The sequence below is a fragment of the Podarcis raffonei genome, chromosome 2 (genome assembly GCF_027172205.1).
Source record: "Podarcis raffonei isolate rPodRaf1 chromosome 2, rPodRaf1.pri, whole genome shotgun sequence".
Classification (NCBI taxonomy): Eukaryota; Metazoa; Chordata; class Lepidosauria; order Squamata; family Lacertidae; genus Podarcis; species Podarcis raffonei.
The window spans coordinates 107,536,441-107,553,795 of NC_070603.1; the positions used below are offsets into that span (position 1 = coordinate 107,536,441).

At 47.9% G+C, this 17,355-nt stretch overlaps 1 protein-coding gene across 1 annotated transcript; it reads right to left on the reverse strand.

Annotated features, from left to right (window-relative positions):
- Positions 1 to 391: 391 nt before the first annotated feature.
- On the reverse strand, positions 392 to 12,508 carry LOC128408964 (E3 ubiquitin-protein ligase TRIM58-like). The gene is made up of 6 exons (XM_053379054.1): positions 11,700 to 12,508; positions 10,195 to 10,290; positions 7,218 to 7,448; positions 6,148 to 6,170; positions 3,208 to 3,314; positions 392 to 1,843 (listed from the first exon to the last, which is right to left on the reverse strand). Exons 1-6 carry the CDS (start codon positions 12,090 to 12,092, stop codon positions 1,263 to 1,265), a joined length of 1,431 nt encoding a protein of 476 aa, XP_053235029.1. The 5' UTR covers positions 12,093 to 12,508; the 3' UTR covers positions 392 to 1,262.
- Between the last annotated feature and the right edge of the window lie 4,847 nt (positions 12,509 to 17,355).

The window sequence follows — 17,355 nt, forward strand, 5'->3', positions numbered from 1 at the left end:
ATTTAATCATTTTTTCAATACAAACAACAACCGCAAAAGACACATACAAGAAAAACCATAAGAACACAATTTGACAATTCAGATTTGAATACTGATATACCTAGGACTACACCTTTCTAACAATATTTCCCCACATCTCCTCCCCCTACTTCCCCCTACTGTCCGCCTTATCGCTTAAATATTCCTTCCAGATTTCTTCATATTTATCCATTGATGATAAGGGTTTTATTATTATACAGAGAATAAGGTAGAATCAAGTCTTTATTATTATTATTATTATTATTATTATTATTATTATTATTAAATGTATATACTGCCCTATACCCACAGGTCATTGTCCTCATCATTTTATTTGTATGTCGCCTTTCCATAGTTAAAACATCATTTTATTTGTATGTCGCCTTTCCATAGTTAAAACAATGCTCAAGGCGGATTACAACACGACAAAATTTACATAATTACCAACATAACAAAAAAGTCATAAGCAGTAAATAAAACACATCAAAAAGTACACAACCTAGTGGAAAACAATTTTCACATGAATCATAAAATCTAAAACTTAAGAATACAGCATCAATATCAATCACAATTTAAAATGACATAGATAAAAATTAAAAGCAATTTAAAAAACCAAAAACTCAGCCCTCTCTGTCCAGCAGCAGCAGTCCTTTATGGAGCCTGTCAGGCCCCGCTCCAAGCCAGGTGGAGAGAAGTAGGGCAGGGCCATAGCTGTCAACTTTTCCCTTTCCGTGCAAGGAGTCCTATTCGGAATAAGGGAATTTCCCTTTAAAAAAGGGAAGTGTTGGCAGCTATGGGCAGGGCCCTTCAGGTCTATAGGGAAGCTGTTCATTCTTGCCACACTGAACCCTCAAAGTGGGGGATGATTATATTTAGAAGTTGTTGGGTCTTCAAAAATAGATTTTCAAGACAAATTTGCTACGGATTTTTCCCCTACGTGTGCAAGTTGTCTGGAGCGGAGAGGGGACAAAAAGGCTTCTCCTAAATCTTGCCACTTGAATGGAAAGCGGGAACGGATGGGGGCTGTTTCGGCGTTTGAAACACTGCCCCTGAGTTCGGAGTCTAGAGGGGCCGTTTCTCCTGTCAAAAGCGAGGGGCGATAATTAGGGGGGCTGCAACAGTGGGGCAGCCTACCTGTTAATCGGGGCAGAGGTGAAGACAGGAGGGGATGTTGGGGGCAGCTGGCAAGCAGGACAATGGCTGCCTTTTACTGTTGGAATCAACATGAATGACATGGGCCTAGTTTAGTGCAGAGGTTTCTTGCTCGTTCTTGCTTTTGGGCCTGGGCAGATAAGCAAGGGGTGGGCCCCCTTTGCCCCTTTCCGTTGGCGGCTGGGGCTAAAGAAGGGCCGCAGGGGGCCACAGAAAGTCCCGATGTACGTGTAGATGTGGGTTCTCTCGGTCACATTGTAAAAGGAAACCTCCCCTTCGGAATAGTCCAGGAAAACTCCCACCCGCTTTGGCCTTGTGTTCACGGGAAGCAGCGTAGGGCAGGAGATCAAGGCCTTGTACTGGTCCCCCTTCCGAAGCCACAGCCTCCAGTACCCACTTAGGGGGGAGAAAATGATTCGCTGCCCCTTCCTGCTCACCGATTCCCTACAAACCCCCAGGTCCCACTCTGGGCTGTCTCCCACCTCCACCTCCCAGTAGTGCCTTCCAGAGGTGAACACCTCAGAGCCCAGAACGAGGACATAAGTGTCAAATCTCTCTGTGTTGTTGTCATCCTGAGGCCGCAGCTGCCGGGATCCTCTGTATTCCACACGTTTCCTGTCTGTGGAGAGCAGAAGACTTGGGTGCGCTGTGGTTGGATCCAGAGACACGTCCACTAGAGGATGGTCAGAGAGAGAGATATATAGGAAAAGAGCTAGTGGACAGGGGACAGGCACAAAACCCATAACAAAAACTGCTGGAAATGATCCTAAGGGTCCTCTAGTCCAGACCCAAACCTGGTGCCCTCCATCTGCTGTTTAGGCTTCCTCTATATATTTATTTTAGGACGCGGGTGGCGCTGTGGTCTAAACCACTGAGCCTCTTGGACTTGCCAATCGGAAGGTCGGCGGTTCGAATCCCCATGACGGGGTGAGCTCCCGTTGCTCAGTCCCTGCTCCTGCCCACCTAGCAGTTTGAAAGCACGTCAAAGTGCAAGTAGATAAATAGGTACCGCTCCGGCGGGAAGGTAAACGGCGTTTCCATGCGCTGCTCTGGTTCGCCAGAAGCGGCTTAGTCATGCTGGCCACATGACCTGGAAAAACTGTCCGTGGACAAATGTCGGCTCCCTCAGCCAGTAAAGCGAGGTGAGCGCCGCAACCCCAGAGTCGTTTGCGACTGGACTTTACTGTCAGGGGTCCTTTACCTTTTATATATTTATTTTATCATTACACACACATATATATACATACACACACACAGTGGTACCTCGGGATGTGAACGGGATCCATTCCGGAGCCCTGTCGCATCCTGAATGGAACATAAGACACAATGGCGCGTCTGCGCATGCTGCATTTTGCCGCTTCCGCTCATGCGCGTGATGTCATTTTGAGCGTCTGCGCGAGCGGCGAAACCCAGAAGTAACGCACTCCGTTACTTCCGGGTTGCCGCGGAGCGCAACCCGAAAGCACTCAACCTGAGGCACATTCAACCCGAGGTATGACTGTATATCCCAACATTTTCTCCAAGGAGCTCAAGGTGGTGTATGTGATTCTTGCCCTCGCCATTTTATCCTCGCATCAACCCTGTGCGTAGGTTTTAGGCGGAGAGCTGGTGACTGGGTCAAGGCCACCCACTGAGCTTCAGGACCAAGCAAGGATTGGAACCCTGGTCTCCCAGGACCTAGTCAGACACTCTGGACACTACACTGGCTAACGTACTGCACCATACCATTTATCCCTGGTCATTGGTTATGCTGGTTATGGCTGATGGGAGTTGTAGTTCAAAGCATCTGGATGGCACCAGGTTGGGGGGAATCTGATTTAGCCCATCTAGTTCAGTTTTGTCTACACTACGGCTGGGGAACCTGTGCCCCCCCCGCCCCCAATGCCATTGGGTCCAAACGGCTCCAGCCAACAAGGCCAATGATCAGGGATGATGGAAGCTGTAGTCCATCTGGAGGCCCATCAATTCCCCCATCCTTTCACTAAAGCAAATGGGAATGTATCTTGAGTGAAAATCCAAGCACTGGGGTGCACGTACCTTTGAATTTTGTTAAGATCTGGATAATGTCAAGGCAAGGAATGTTGTAAACGTTCTTCAGTTCAGTAGGAACGACTTGCGGTTCGAACAGGGTCACGTTTTCCGCCCTACACAAAAGGATAATCATTTCATTTATATATGCATTCCCCATCTATGAGGCTAATGGGGAGGTGGTGCAGAGAGTGTTCTAAAGTAATTAGGAGGAACTCGTGGGCAGCGGTGGACTTTGGGCTTTCCCAATTCAGTGGCGCCCTGTGCGACACTAAACGTCACCCCCCCTTCACTATCGACACCATTGTTGCCACGACCACACCCAGTCTGGCTATACTGGCTGTGCTACCCTAAAACTGCCTCTGCTGTGGGCTCTAGGCATCGTTGGACTACGACTCCCATAACTCCTGGTGGTTGGCCATGATGGCTGGGACTGATGGGAGCTGGAGTCCAGCAATATCTGGAGGGTGACAGGTTCCCCATCCCTGGTCTAAAGTAAATTCAAAACACCACATTTTCCTTTTCCTCTCTCCTTTTCCTTTCTTACTGCTTCTTTCTCTCCCCCTCCTTCCTCCGCCTTTTCATAGGTGTTTTCATTTCCGGTTTTTAAATTTACATTAGTTTCCTATATCTTAACTGTATTGCGAGAAACTTCAATAAAAACCAAAGTAAATTCAAAATGCCATATTGTTGTATTGCAGGAATTTATGTGTAGGTTGGGGGGTGGTGGTTGCCCCTCCAGCAGATATAATGCACAAGCAGCCCACTACCAAAATCAGCACAATCACTTTTGTGACTTTCGTGATTTACCCCCACAAAACACTTCGTAACAGTTTCTTCCTATCTATTCAAAGGGCCTTTGCTGCATGATACCAAATGTAACAATTCACTGATAAATGTATCTATGTACTGACTCACAGGGAAAACTTCAGAAATTCATATAGACATGTGAGCTCATCTACTCAGCAGCCCCTCTGATAATTCCTGGCATCCTGATACCTGAGTGCCAGACAGGTAGCCATTCCAGAAATAACAAACCCAGATGAAGACAAAAGGGTGTGATTAACTTGGCTGGGAAACAGGGAAATGTAAATATCTCTTTTGTTACACTTGATGGGTGTTTGGTGGAGGGCAAGGAGAACCATGGAGCAGGGTCCAGGATGCTCAGATTACTGCCACCAGACCTCCCCTTTCATGGTGTAACCGTGATGTATTGGTGATGTAGTTTGGGGTGTGTGTAACATGGGGGTTAAAGGTAAAGGTACCCCTGCCCGTACGGGCCAGTCTTGACAGACTCTGGGGTTGTGCGCCCATCTCACTTAAGAGGCCAGGGGCCAGCGCTGTCCGGAGACACTTCCGGGTCACGTGGCCAGTGTGACAAAGCTGCATCTGGCGAGCCAGCGCAGCACACGGAACGCCGTTTACCTTCCCGCCAGTAAGCGGTCCCTATTTATCTACTTGCACCCGGGGGTGCTTTCGAACTGCTAGGTTGGCAGGCGCTGGGACCGAGCAACGGGAGCGCACCCCGCCGCGGGGATTCGAACCGCCAACCTTTCGATTGGCAAGCCCTAGGCGCTGAGGCTTTTACTCACAGCGCCACCCGCGTCCCAACATGGGGTTAGCAACTAATAAAAGTTTGGGGGCTCTTTTGTTCAGGGCTTCCATCTTGTTCCACCTTGTGCAGGTGGGAGTCCTGTCACGACAGTCTTCAATAAAGATCAAGCCTACTGGCTGCTGTTTTGCTCTGGTATTCCCGGCTGGTGTCCTTGTTTTTAGTCCAAGGGAGCCCTCAGATTCCTCCCCTAACAGCTGTTAACTGCGAAATGCAGAGAGGGGAAACCGTTCTTTTTGTGCAATCAGTGCACAATGGTCTGCCCCGTGAATCGCGTTCCTTCTGAAGAATATCAAGGGGGGAAAGAGGGATTGTATGATGATGGTGGGAGAAGAAATATTGCAGGTCTGAGGAACCTGGGACCCTCCGGATCTTGCTGAACTGCAGTTCCCATCACCCCTGATCATTGAGCATGATGGCTGCGACTGATAGGAGTCATCTGAAGGGTCACAGGTTCTCTATACCTGGTATATTTGAAGAAGAGAAGAAGAGTTTGGATTTGATATCCCGCTTTATCTCTACCCTAAGGAGTCTCCAAGCGGCTAACATTCTCCTTTCCCTTCCTCCCCCACAACAAACACTCTGTGAGGTGAGTGAGGCTGAGAGACCCGAGAAGTGTGACTGGCCCAAGGTCACCCAGCAGCTGCATGTGGAGGAGCGGGGAAGCGAACCCGGTTCCCCAGATTACGAGACCACACTCTTAACCACTACACCACACTGGGGCCCTTGGTGACGAAGCTGAGAAACTCATGGGAGTGGGGGGAGAGAGAGGGCAAGATGCTGACAGGGTGACCCTAATCCCTGCAAAGGTCCCTACTGATTTCTGCATCCGGTTGCGCAATGTCAGCCCTGCCCCAAACAATTACTGGGGAGCAGGGTGGGAGCTGAGAATTAGGAAGCCATCAGACTGCAAAGCAGAGGGAGACAACAGAAGCATTGCCTGTGCTCAATGACCAGCTTGCCTTTGGCTCCCTCAAATGTCACCTTGTAGGCTGTGATGCCATCAAGCTGCTGGAACTGTTTCCTATCCCTGCTGCTTATGGTAAGAAATGCAACTTTAAGCCCCCTCTTCCCTCCCCATCCCTTTTTCCTTGTGTGTCGTGTCTTTTAAATTGTAAGCTTGAGGGCAGAGGCTGTCTGAATGTGGATGATTGTAAGCCACTCTCGAAGCCTTTTCGGCTAAAGTGTGGAGTAAAAATAAGTGCTTTAAATAAATCAGTTAGAGGAAAGGGCTCAGATTCTACACCTAGAAGCCAGACTTTGTGGCTTGATTACTGTGTGACATTTCTGCCGGATATTTCAAACCTTTTAATTGGAAAGCAAACTGACAAGCTTACCGTGCTAACACATTCTCCACATCCTGGGTAACCGGAAAATGAAGAGAGAAATAAGTGGCTATTATTTTCTTTTTGTAAAAAAAAATAAAATGGTTGAATGCTTTTAAAAGTATACCTCATCTGTTGCAGTGTTGCTGCCTTGCTAGTTTTGAAATAGCCTATGCACTTTATTTTCACAGTCACCCCCCTGGGCCTGGCTAAAAATGAATTCAACAAGCTCAACAGAACCAGTTTGCTATTTGTCCCAATGCCATCAATGTCATCAGTTTATTTGCACGCCACTTTCCCACAAAATTGTGCTATTCAACTTTGCGTAAACCAATACAAATGAGCTAATCTAATTTAACAGCTTAAAACGAAGCAAGAGACATGATCATGCCTAACACGGAAATAAATATATACTATACAAAACATCTCCACTCTCCAGATGATGCATTTTGTATCTCCAATAGTTTGAATCGAGGACTCAGGGCTCTCCACACTTTGGTTTTCCCTAGGGTCTGAGAGATTTTGTGTTTATCCCACTCTTTCTAGGCACAGATCCAAGTGTTTTGCAGTTGCCCTGCTGCTTTAACCAGAAGGGGGTCTTTCTATTTAGCTCTTTAAACATCAATTCTTGGTGTTTAGTTGTGTTTTTATATTCTGCTGGAAGCTGCCCAGTGTGGCTGGGGCAACTCAGCCAGACGGGTGGGTTATATATAATATATTATCATTATTATTACTATTACTACTACGCAAGTGCTCTACCACTGAGTTGTGTGGTCCTTCCCCATAAGAGGCAGCAATTAAATTTAAAATAACCTTTGTAAAAATAAAAACCAGCAGCTTTTCTTTTGGGAATTATAGGGACAGAACTACCTAAAATGTATTGAAACTTATTCATGTATGCTACTACAGTGGCAAGAATGTTACTTGCCCCAAAATGAAAAGAAGCAGAAGTCCCAGTCAATCTCAGGGTCGTGGGTTTGAGCCCCACGTTGGCAAAAGATTCCTGCAATACAGGGGGTTGGGCTAGATGACCCTCGCGGTCCCTCCCACTTCTACAAGTCTGATTCTATGCCTCATCTCACCTTCAAAAGTTCAGCAGGTGCCTTCTGGCTCTTCGACTTGGTCTCCTTAACCAGCTTAATCAGCGAGGAGTTTTGCTTTGAGAGTTGGGTTAAATTCCTATCCAGCCTCTTCAGGGTCTGCCTCTCCTCTGCCTTCAGCCTCTGCAAGAGTTCCTCCTCTTCCTCAATCAGGAAGCTGTACAGCTTTGCAAACTCGCTTTCCACCCGCTCCTTCTGACCATGCACCTTGTCCTTCATCAGCAAGGAAAGATGAAGACAGAGAGATTCAGCAGCGCTTCCAGCTCTTGGCTCCAGGGTTAAGAACGTCAGAAGAGTTAAGAAGAAGAAGAAGAAGTCCCAGCAAAAGAAGAATGGATACAAAAACTTACGGAATATGCAGAAATGGCGAAACTTACCAGAAAAATATAAAAATCAAGATAACAAACTTTTTATAAAAGAATGGAAATAGTTTCTGGAATATTTGCAAACAAACTGTAAACAAGTAAGAACATTGTCAGGATCATTGTAATAACCTGCAGTTCTATAAGAGTACAGTGGTACCTCTGGTTGTGAACGGGATCCGTTCCGAAGCCCCCTTCGCAACCTGAGCAGAACGCAACCCGCATTTGCGCATGCACGGGTCGTGATTCGCTGCATTTGCGCATGCATGGGTCGTGATTCGCTGCATCTGCGCATGCACGTGACGTCATTTTGAGCATCTGCGCATGCGCGAGTGGTGAAACCCGGAGGTAACCCGTTCCGTTACTTCAGGGTCGCGGCGGGACGTATCCTGAAAGAAAGTAACCTGAACCGAACGTAACGAGGTATGACTGTATATATTTAAGGTAGATGAATAAATGAGCAAATTAAGTTAATTTGGATATGCAGAAGACATTAAGAATAAATTTAAGGAACCACAGAAAGAGGCGGAAGGAAGTCAAGTTTTGAAATGTTAGAATGATCGTAAAATTACTGAAATGTATAAAACTGAAAATCATAAATATTATATACATAAAAAGAGACTGCTGGATCAGGCCAACGGCCCACCTAGGCCAGCATCCTGCTCTCACAGTGGCCAACCAGATGCCAACCTGAGCACAAGAGCCTCCTAAGGTTTCCAGCAACTGGTATCCTGGAGGCAGAGCATAGCCATTGTGGCTAATAGCCCCTGATAGGATTATGATGGCCAGTTGCAAAGGAGAACTGCCTGGGCTGTGTGGGTTCTTCTGCATCCACTAGTCAGTCCTATCAGCCCCTCAATGGATAGGGATGCGGGTGGCGCTGTGGTCTAAACCACTGAGCCTCTTGGGCTTGCCGATTGGAAGGCTGGTGGTTCAAATCCCTGTAATGGAGTGAGCTCCCGTTGCTCTGTCCCAGCTCCTGCCAACCTAGCAGTTTGAAAGCACACCAGCGCAAGTAGATAAATAGGTACCGCTGTGGCAGGAAGGTAGACGGCGTTTGCATGCGCTCTGGCTTCTGTCACGGTGTTCCATTGTGCCAGAAGCGGTTTAGTCTAGGGCCCTGCGGGACTTGACATCTTTCCGCAGGGCCTGCAAGACAGAGCTGTTCCGCCAGGCCTTTGGCCAGGGCACAGCCTGACTCCCTCCCTCAGCAATCTTCACAGAGCTCTGGCCCAATGGTGGCCAGTGGCTTGAATTTAATTAATTTTATAATGAATGATTTTAGAGTGTTGTTTGTGTTGTACTTTTGTATTGTTTTATTGTTGTTAGCCGCCCTGAGCCCGGCTTCGGCTGGGGAGGGCGGGATATAAATAAAATTTATTATTATTATTATTATTATTATTATTAGTCCTGCTGGCCACATGACCCGGAAAGCTGTCTGCAGACAAACGCCGGCTCCCTCGGCCTGAAAAGCGAGATGAGCACCCAACCCCATAGTCGCCTTTGACTGGACTTAACCGTTCAGGGGGACCTTGACCTTTTTTCAGCTATGGACAGAGCTGCCAACACTGCCTTCCCTGAAGCAATTGTCTCATTCTCTCTTATGCAGTGCTGAATGGAGGCCCCTAGGTGGTCGAAATTTCGGGGGTCCCCTCGCAAATTATCTGCTAACTTTTTAAAAATTTTACCCTTTTTATTGCGCAATATAATTTTGATCCACTGTTGTGGGGCCCCTAGGCCAGCGTCTGCTCTGCCTATTTGGTAATCTGGCATTGCTCTAACAGCAGCACCATCCCTACCTGTCACCTCCAAAGGGGCAGTTTTCAGAAAAGCCCTCGAGGAACCGGTGTGTGCCTGTACCCCGTGGTGGCTGATGCTCACTGAGGCTGGCAGGGAGCCCCAAAAGTCTGTTGCACCAGAACCAAGGGCAGAGCTGACTAATTTTTGTGTTGTTCCCACCCTCCTCCTCCTGCTCCGCGTGGAGTTCTGCAAAGATTAATACGGAGACTAAGGAGGAGGAGGGTTTCAGGCAGCGCCACCTGTGCCCTACGGCAGGAGGAAATCTTTGGAGGCTTGTAAGCTTGTAAACTTAAAAAGCAGAGACATCACCTTGCCAACAAAGGTCCGTATAGTTAAAGCTATGGTTTTCCCAGTAATGATGTATGGAAGTGAGAGCTGGACCATAAAGAAGGCTGATCGCCGAAGAATGGATGCTTTTGAATTCTGGTGCTGGAGGAGACTCTTGAGAGTCCCATGGGCTGCAAGAAGATCAAACCTATCCATTGTTGAGGAAATCAGCCCTGAGTGCTCACTGGAAGGACAGATCCTGAAGCTGGGGCTCCAATACTTTGGCCACCTCATGAGAAGAGAAGACTCCCTGGAAAAGACCCTGATGTTGGGAAAGATGGAGGGCACAAGAAGAAGGGGACGACAGAGGACGAGATGGTTGGACAGGGTTCTCGAAGCTACCAGCATGAATTTGACCAAACCGCGGGAGGCAGTGGAAGACAGGAGTGCCTGGCATGCTCTGGTCCATGGGGTCACGAAGAGTCGGACACGACTAAACGACTAAACAACAACACAAACTTGGCACCTGCCTTCCACGCAGCTGTTTTCTTCCCTTCCTTGTATTTCTGCTCCAAAGACTCTTCCAGTTGTCGAGTGAGCAAAGATACGGCGTGCTGCAGCTTCCCCTGGCAGGAAAATGGGAAGAGAATTGCCAGCAAATCAGGTTTGTTTATTCAGCCTTGGTTTCCCCCAAGCCAATTCTATTCAGTATTTTCAGACCAGTTCACCGCTTCCAGAGAATCCTGGCAGCTTAATTCGTAGCTCAGCAAAGGCTGTGTACGCACCGTACATTTAAAGCACACACACCCCAACACAAAAACCACGGGAGCTGTATTTTGCCCCACAGAGCTACAGTTCCCAGCACCCTGAGCACACCAGGGTTCTTTGGGGGAACCCATGCGCCTTAAATGTTTGGTGTATGCAGCCTCAGTTGGTACCAAACTACTCAGCCCATTGGTTTGGCATTGGCAAAGTGACTTGCAGATTTCCACGCATCAAGCTGAGCAACTGAACTGCTCCAGAGCTACTTTGTGTGACTTAGGCGACAAACTCAAATGTACGCACCTGAGAGTCAGTCCCATTGTGTGTGTGTGTGTGTTGTATGTGTATATATATATGTGTGTGTATATGTGTATATGTACAGTGGCACCTCGGGTTAAGTACTTAATTCGTTCCGGAGGTCCGTTCTTAACCTGAAACTGTTCTTAACCTGAGGTGCCACTTTAGCTAATGGGGCCTCCCACTGCTGACGCGCTGCTGGAGCACGGTTTCTGTTCTCATCCTGAAGCAAAGTTCTTAACCTGAAGCACTATTTCTGGGTTAGCGGAGTCTGTAACCTGAAGTGTATGAAACCTGAAGCGTCTGTAACCTGTACACACACACACACACACACACACACACACACACACACACACACATATATATATATGATAACACTGCTATTTTTACCACCACAACATACCATCCTTTCCCCCAAATGCACCTTATAACAGTGAAGAATACATTAAGGGTGTCCTGAGCTACTGGCATTCTCCAGAACTGAATTTAATAACCTCACTCACTATTCAGTGAGGCAGACCATTGGTCAGCACTGCCTACACCAACTGGCAGCAGCTCTCCAGGCTTTCAGACAGGGCTATCTGCCAGCCCAACCTGGAGACGCCCTGTATTAAACCTGGAACTAAGCAGTTGCTCTGCCACGGAGCTACACCCCTTCCCCTCAAGGACTGTTTCAGAGGCTTTTTCCCCAGCTGCCAGCGGACGAGGCACTATTAGGCAGGTGTTCAACCAGAGACAGGGCCTTTCCTGTGGTGGCACCCTGCTCTTGGAACACCGTCTCTGGCACATCCGAAAGGAAAATGCAGCTTTATTCCCTAACTTCTATGAATGTCTGAGGGGTTTTCTCATTTTAGTTGGATGTTCCATTCAGTTTTGATGCTGCGTTTGCTGCCTCAGATATTTACAACTACAGAAGGGCAGGCTGGGAAGGGAAGGGACGCAATGGGACTGTAGGAAGAAAGGGGGAAAACCCCACCTGGTATTCCTGGGCAGCATCTTCAACAGGCACCACGGAGTGAGAGACATGAACCTCGGAGGCCTTGCAGCTCTCGCATAGGAGAGCCTTGTCCTTCGTGCAGAACCACGTCAGGTCTTCTTGGTGCTCCTCGCATAGACTCGGACATTCCTCCTCTTCCCCAGTTCCTCTCTCCTGCTCTCCTTTCTCCTCCCCGTCTCCTCCCTTCTCCTCCCCATCCTTCGAGGAAGGCCCGCTGGCTGCGGCCTCCCTCTTCATGCGAGAAAAACAGAAGCGGCATAATTTCTGCCCTGCGACGACCACGGCTGTTTTGTAGGGCCCCTGGCATAGGGCACAGACAGGCCTCCGGGGTTTGGGCTTGAAGGCCGGCTTCGAAGCAGGAGCGTCAGCCATCTCTCCCCTCCAGGAAGCGCAGGAGGCTTAGGTTTTGTTTCCCTTGCTCGATGAATCCCTTCAGAAGCGAAAGCGCAGCTGCTGGTTCTTCTCACTGCTGGGCTCTGCGCCAGGGCAAGGTAGTGCCATGTGGCAGAAAGGCACTGCTAGGGAAGCGTGCCAAGAGTGGACCCAAGTCCACTGTGCAAAGTTCAGCACAGAAGCTTTTGCTCAGAGTGGCATTTGACGCCTTTACAGGCACGCAGTGACAAGTTCCTGGGAGCAAGAATCCAGAATATAACAGGGTTATTATCAGGGATTTTTCTCAGCCGGAACTTGTTGGAGCCAGAGGTGTAGGAAGGTGGGTGCCGGGGGTGGGTGGGTTCGGGCCGCCCCTGGTGTCATCCCTGAGGGGGTGACAAAATGGCGCACCGTGGGGGCGGGGCCTGGCTTGCAGAGCGCCCGAGCCACACGCCTCTCCTGGGAGTGACGCGGTGGCTTGGGGTCCCACACTGCCCGAAACATCAGCGTGGGGCTTGCGTCCGCCAGGCAGACTCCATGGGCAGCTTGCGATACCACTGCTTATAAAATTTGTATACTACCTTCCATCAACAGATCAACTTCTGAGGCCCTCCTTCGTGTGCCTCCTCCTCAAGAGGAGAGCTTATGTATGGTCTTTATTAAGCATCCATTGAGCAATACCTCAAGGACCACCTCTTTCCATATGACCCTACCCGGACCCTGAGATCATCTTCTGAGGCCCTCCTTCGTACGCCTCCTCCTCAAAAGGTCTGGAGGGTGGCAACACGAGAACAGGGCCTTCTCTGCAGTGGCTCCCCACCTGTGGAATGCTCTCCCCAGGGAAGTTCGCCTGCCTGGCACCTTCACTACACACCTTTAGGCGCCAGGCAAACACGTTCCTTTTTAACCAGGCCTTTGGTTGATCGGTCTGACATCCTATACCCTTTTAAAATATGGCTCTTTTCGGGGGGATGTTATTGGGTTGTTATTGGGTTGACCATTAGGTCCAGTTGCGGACGACTCTGGGGTTGCGGCGCCGAGCGAGTATAGGCCGAGGGAGCTGGCGTATAGCTTCCGGATCATGTGGCCAGCATGACTAAGCCACTTCTGGCCAACCAGAGCAGCGCATGGAAATGCCATTTACCTTCCCGCTGGAGCGGTACCTATTTATCTACTTGCACAGAATCCTTTCACAGAGTCTAAGACAACGATTTCAACCACTACTATGCTATAAGATCCACTATCCTGTAATATTACATATGAGCCTGTTCTACTGATGAAGCCTAGGATGGCGAAACAAGGCCATCCTTGTCTTAGACTCTGTGGAAGGATTCTGTGGAACTGTAACTACCCTTCATGTGGATTATTGGACTCTATGAACAGACAGGTGGAATAGACACTTACACATGTATGGACCTTATGCATGAACTGACTAGAGAATGAAGTGACCTACTGGGTCTTCTGCTTTTTTCGTTGCACTTTATGAAACTTCTGTTGAAATCTACAATTTGATACAATGAATAGTACACTGGTACCTCGGGTTGCATGCGCTTCAGGTTACAGACTCCGCTAACCCAGAAATAGTACCTCAGGTTAAGAACTTTGCTTCAGTATGAGAACAGAAATTGGGTGGTGGCGGCACGGCGGCAGTGGGAGGCCCCATTAGCTAAAGTGGTGCATCAGGTTAAGAACAGTTTCAGGTTAAGAACGGACCTCCGGAACGAATTAAGTTCTTAACCCGAAGTACCACTGTATACCTTCTTTATTCAAAAGTACAGCCGGTTACGTCTTGTGTGTTTATTGAGTAAGTTTCACGTAACCATAATAATAATAATAATAATAATAATAATAATAATAATAATTTATATTTATATTTATACCCCGCCCTCCCCAGCTAAGGCCGGGCTCAGAGCAGCTTACAAGCAATAATAAAAACAAGTTGAATGATTACAACTTAAAAACAAAATTAAAATACAACATTAAAATATTGAAACATTAAAATATTAAAATCTAGCCTCATCGCAGAAGGAGAAGGAAAGGAAAAAAGAAAGAGAGGGAGGGAATCAAATTGGCTCCAAGTCAAAGGCCAGGCGGAACAACTCTGTCTTACAGGCCCTGCGGAAAGAAATCAGATCCCGCAGGGCCCTGGTCTCATGAGACAGAGCGTTCCACCAGGCCAGAGCCAGAGTTGAGAAGACCCTTGCTCTGGTTGAGGCTAATCTGACTTCCTTAGGGCCCGGGACCACTAGGGTGTTGCTATTTAAGGACCTTGAGGCTCTCCGTGGGGCATACCGGGAGAGACGGTCCTTTAGGTACGAGGGTCCTAGGCCGTGAAGGGCTTTAAAGGTCAAAAGCAGCACCTTAAATCTGACCCTGTACTCTACCGGGAGCCAGTGCAGTTTGAAAAGCACTGGGTGAATATGCTCCCATGGCAGAGACCCCGTGAGGAGCCTCGCTGCAGCATTCTGCACCCGCTGGAGTTTCTGGGACAGCTTCAAGGGCAAACCATACGTTTGTTGTTGTTCTCCTAGAATAAATATGCAGAGGAACTTAACAGATAAAGAATGGATAAGGCGAACACGAAGGCGCCTCCATGGTCAGAGGAGGTAGAGCTTCTGAATATTAACTTCGGGAAACCCCAGGAGGGGAGAGGGGTCTTGGGTTCAGGTCCTGCCTGGTGGTTTCCCAAAGGCATCTGGGAGGCAACAATGAGAACAGGATGGTGGCCTAGGTGGGCCATTGGCCTAATCCAGTCTGCTCTTCTTGTGTTCTTAGAATACTGAAACATTACTGTGTACATTCATGGACATGACTAAGAATGTTTTTCTTAGTCCCAATGCTGCTGGTGTAATAATATATTGTGTTGTCATGTCGAAATCTCAGCTTCCATCTCAGAGATGGAAAGGAGAAAAAGTCTCTACCAGATCAAGTTGATGGATTACGCCAAAATGGCCAAAACGACCGGAAGAATCAGAGATCAGGAAGACCAAAATTTTAATAAGGAACGGGGGAAATTCATAACTTATCTTAAAAACCATTGCAAACAGTTAAAATCATTCGTAGCATTGGAATATCACTTGTAGTTTAATGGTGAATTTTGGACACAATGGAGAGGTAAAAGATTTTGGATAATCATAAGAGGAGCAGGAGGAAATGATTTAACAATAGGACCCACAAAGGGGAGGAGGGAAGTCCGAGAGATTCCTTGGAATCTTGTTTTTATGTTGCAAGTTGGACATGTGACTGTAAATCTGTAATTTGAAAAACCAAATATATATATTTAAAAAGAAGTCTCAGTTTATCTGCCTGCATGCTTCATCCGCAAATGTTGCATTTCTACAGCTCAAATCCTTCCTCAAGCGTTCAGCGGTAAAAGCGACCTAAGTCGATGACAGCCTGCTGCGTATTCCACATTCTGCGATGGCAACATCTTGGAAGCTGAGATAGCTGAGTTGTTAAGAGCATAAGACTCTTAATCACAGGGTCGTGGGTTCGAGTCCTGGATTGGGCAAAAAAAAAATCCTGCACTGCAGGAAGTTGGACTAGATAACCAGGGGGTGGTCCCTTCCCATTCTGTAATTCTAGGATTCCAGGATATGATCGGTTCTCATTTTCTGCTTCGCTGAGAAATCGCCCTAAGGCTACGCCATTCTCCATTGGGAAAGTGCTGGCTCAGTGACCTACCCTCTGCTTTACACAGCAAGGAAAATGGCACTCACAGACTCTCAGCCATCGCGACTGATGGAAACTGGGAGCACAACATCTGCAAGGCCACACCTTCTCTGCACTCGGCTGCAGACCAGGTGTGGGGAGCTGCTGGCCTTCCCAGTTGTGGCTGAACCACAGCTCCCATCATCCCTGGCCATTGGCCGTGCTTGCTGAGGCTGATGGGAGTTGTAGTTCGACAACATCCGGAGGGCCCACCGTCCTCCATAACTTGATAGATGCACCAACGATCTCTACAGGAGGAACAAGAGCGACAACACCTCACAGGCAGGGGGTACCGTGCAATGTCTTGTGCAATTTGCACACATATGCCGGGCTTTTCCCCTGCCTGTGCCAATTATGATGGGAAAAAGAAACCCGGAGGTTTTTCCTTCAAGTTTGTATCCAAAGCTAGCAGGTACAGTGGTACATCAGTTTTCGAGTATCTTGGAAGCCAAACGTTTCAGTTTTCAAAACACCGAAAACCCTAAAGTCCCGTATTTTTCGCTCTATAAGACGCACCAGACCAGAAGACGCACCTAGTTTTTGGAGGAGGAAACCAAGAAAAAATTGCGCAGTGAAAGCAGCAATCCCTCTTGCTGTTCTGGCTTCTGGGATAGCTGTGCAGCGTGCATTCACTCCATAAGACGCACACACATTTTCCCTTACTTTTTAGGAGGGAAAAAGTGAGTCTTATAGAGCAAAAAATACGGTAAATGCTTCCGTTTTCAAACGCACCTTGGAAGTTGAACGGCTTTCGCTGTGTGCATGTGTTATTTTTTTCAGTTTTTTGCAGACCCCCCTTTGCGCCTTGGTTTTCAAACGTTTTGGAAGTCGAACGAAATGGATTATGTTCAAGAACTGAGGCACCACTGTATTTTTTGTCTGTTGGTGAAAACCCACGTGTGAGTTTCCTCCTAGCAGTAAGACTCAAAGGTTAAGTGCCCTTGGCAATATGGTCTGAAGGCACAAGACACAGGCGTCAATCTTGTTGAAGCCGATCAGGTTAGGGGTCTGAGCATCGCTGGCATAGAAACCCTCCACACATCACCACGAGGCTTACCATAGAAGGAAACGGGCCATAAATTAAATCTACTATGTATTTTGGAAAGCTGCTAATTTGTTAAGCATTTGGACGCCTGTGAAGATACAGTGGTACCTGGGGTTACACACGCTTCAGGTTACAGACTCCGCTAACCCAGAAATATTACCCCAGGTTAAGAACTTTGCTTCAGGATGAGAACAGAAATCGTTCTCTGGTGGTGCAGCAGCAGCAGGAGGCCCCATTAGCTAAAGTGGTGCTTCAGGTTAAGAACAGTTTCAGGTTAAGAACAGACCTCCAGAACGAATTAAGTTCTTAACCCGAGGTACCACTGTACTGTAACAAAACGATTCCTGTGAAGGAGCAAGCTTTTGCCTCTGTCGGGATACAACAGGATGCCATTTTGAATCGAGACAGCCAACTGAACCTTCCAGAAGTGCCCCGATTTTAACCACATTTTGCAGGATCGTTCCTGAAATCAAGGGGCAGATTTTTGTCCACATTAGAATACAACTG

Bases quoted from the DNA above. Each gene is read 5' to 3' on its own strand.
- LOC128408964 (XM_053379054.1), bottom strand. From the start codon at position 12,092: ATGGCTGACGCTCCTGCTTCGAAGCCGGCCTTCAAGCCCAAACCCCGG. The intron at 7,449-10,194 runs GCAGGTGCCAAG...TTGCTGATGAAG, and splicing joins AGAAAACAGCTGCGTGGAAG to GACAAGGTGCATGGTCAGAA. The intron at 3,315-6,147 runs GTAAGCTTGTCA...CCTTTTGTGTAG, and splicing joins GTGGAGAATGTGTTAGCACG to GGCGGAAAACGTGACCCTGT.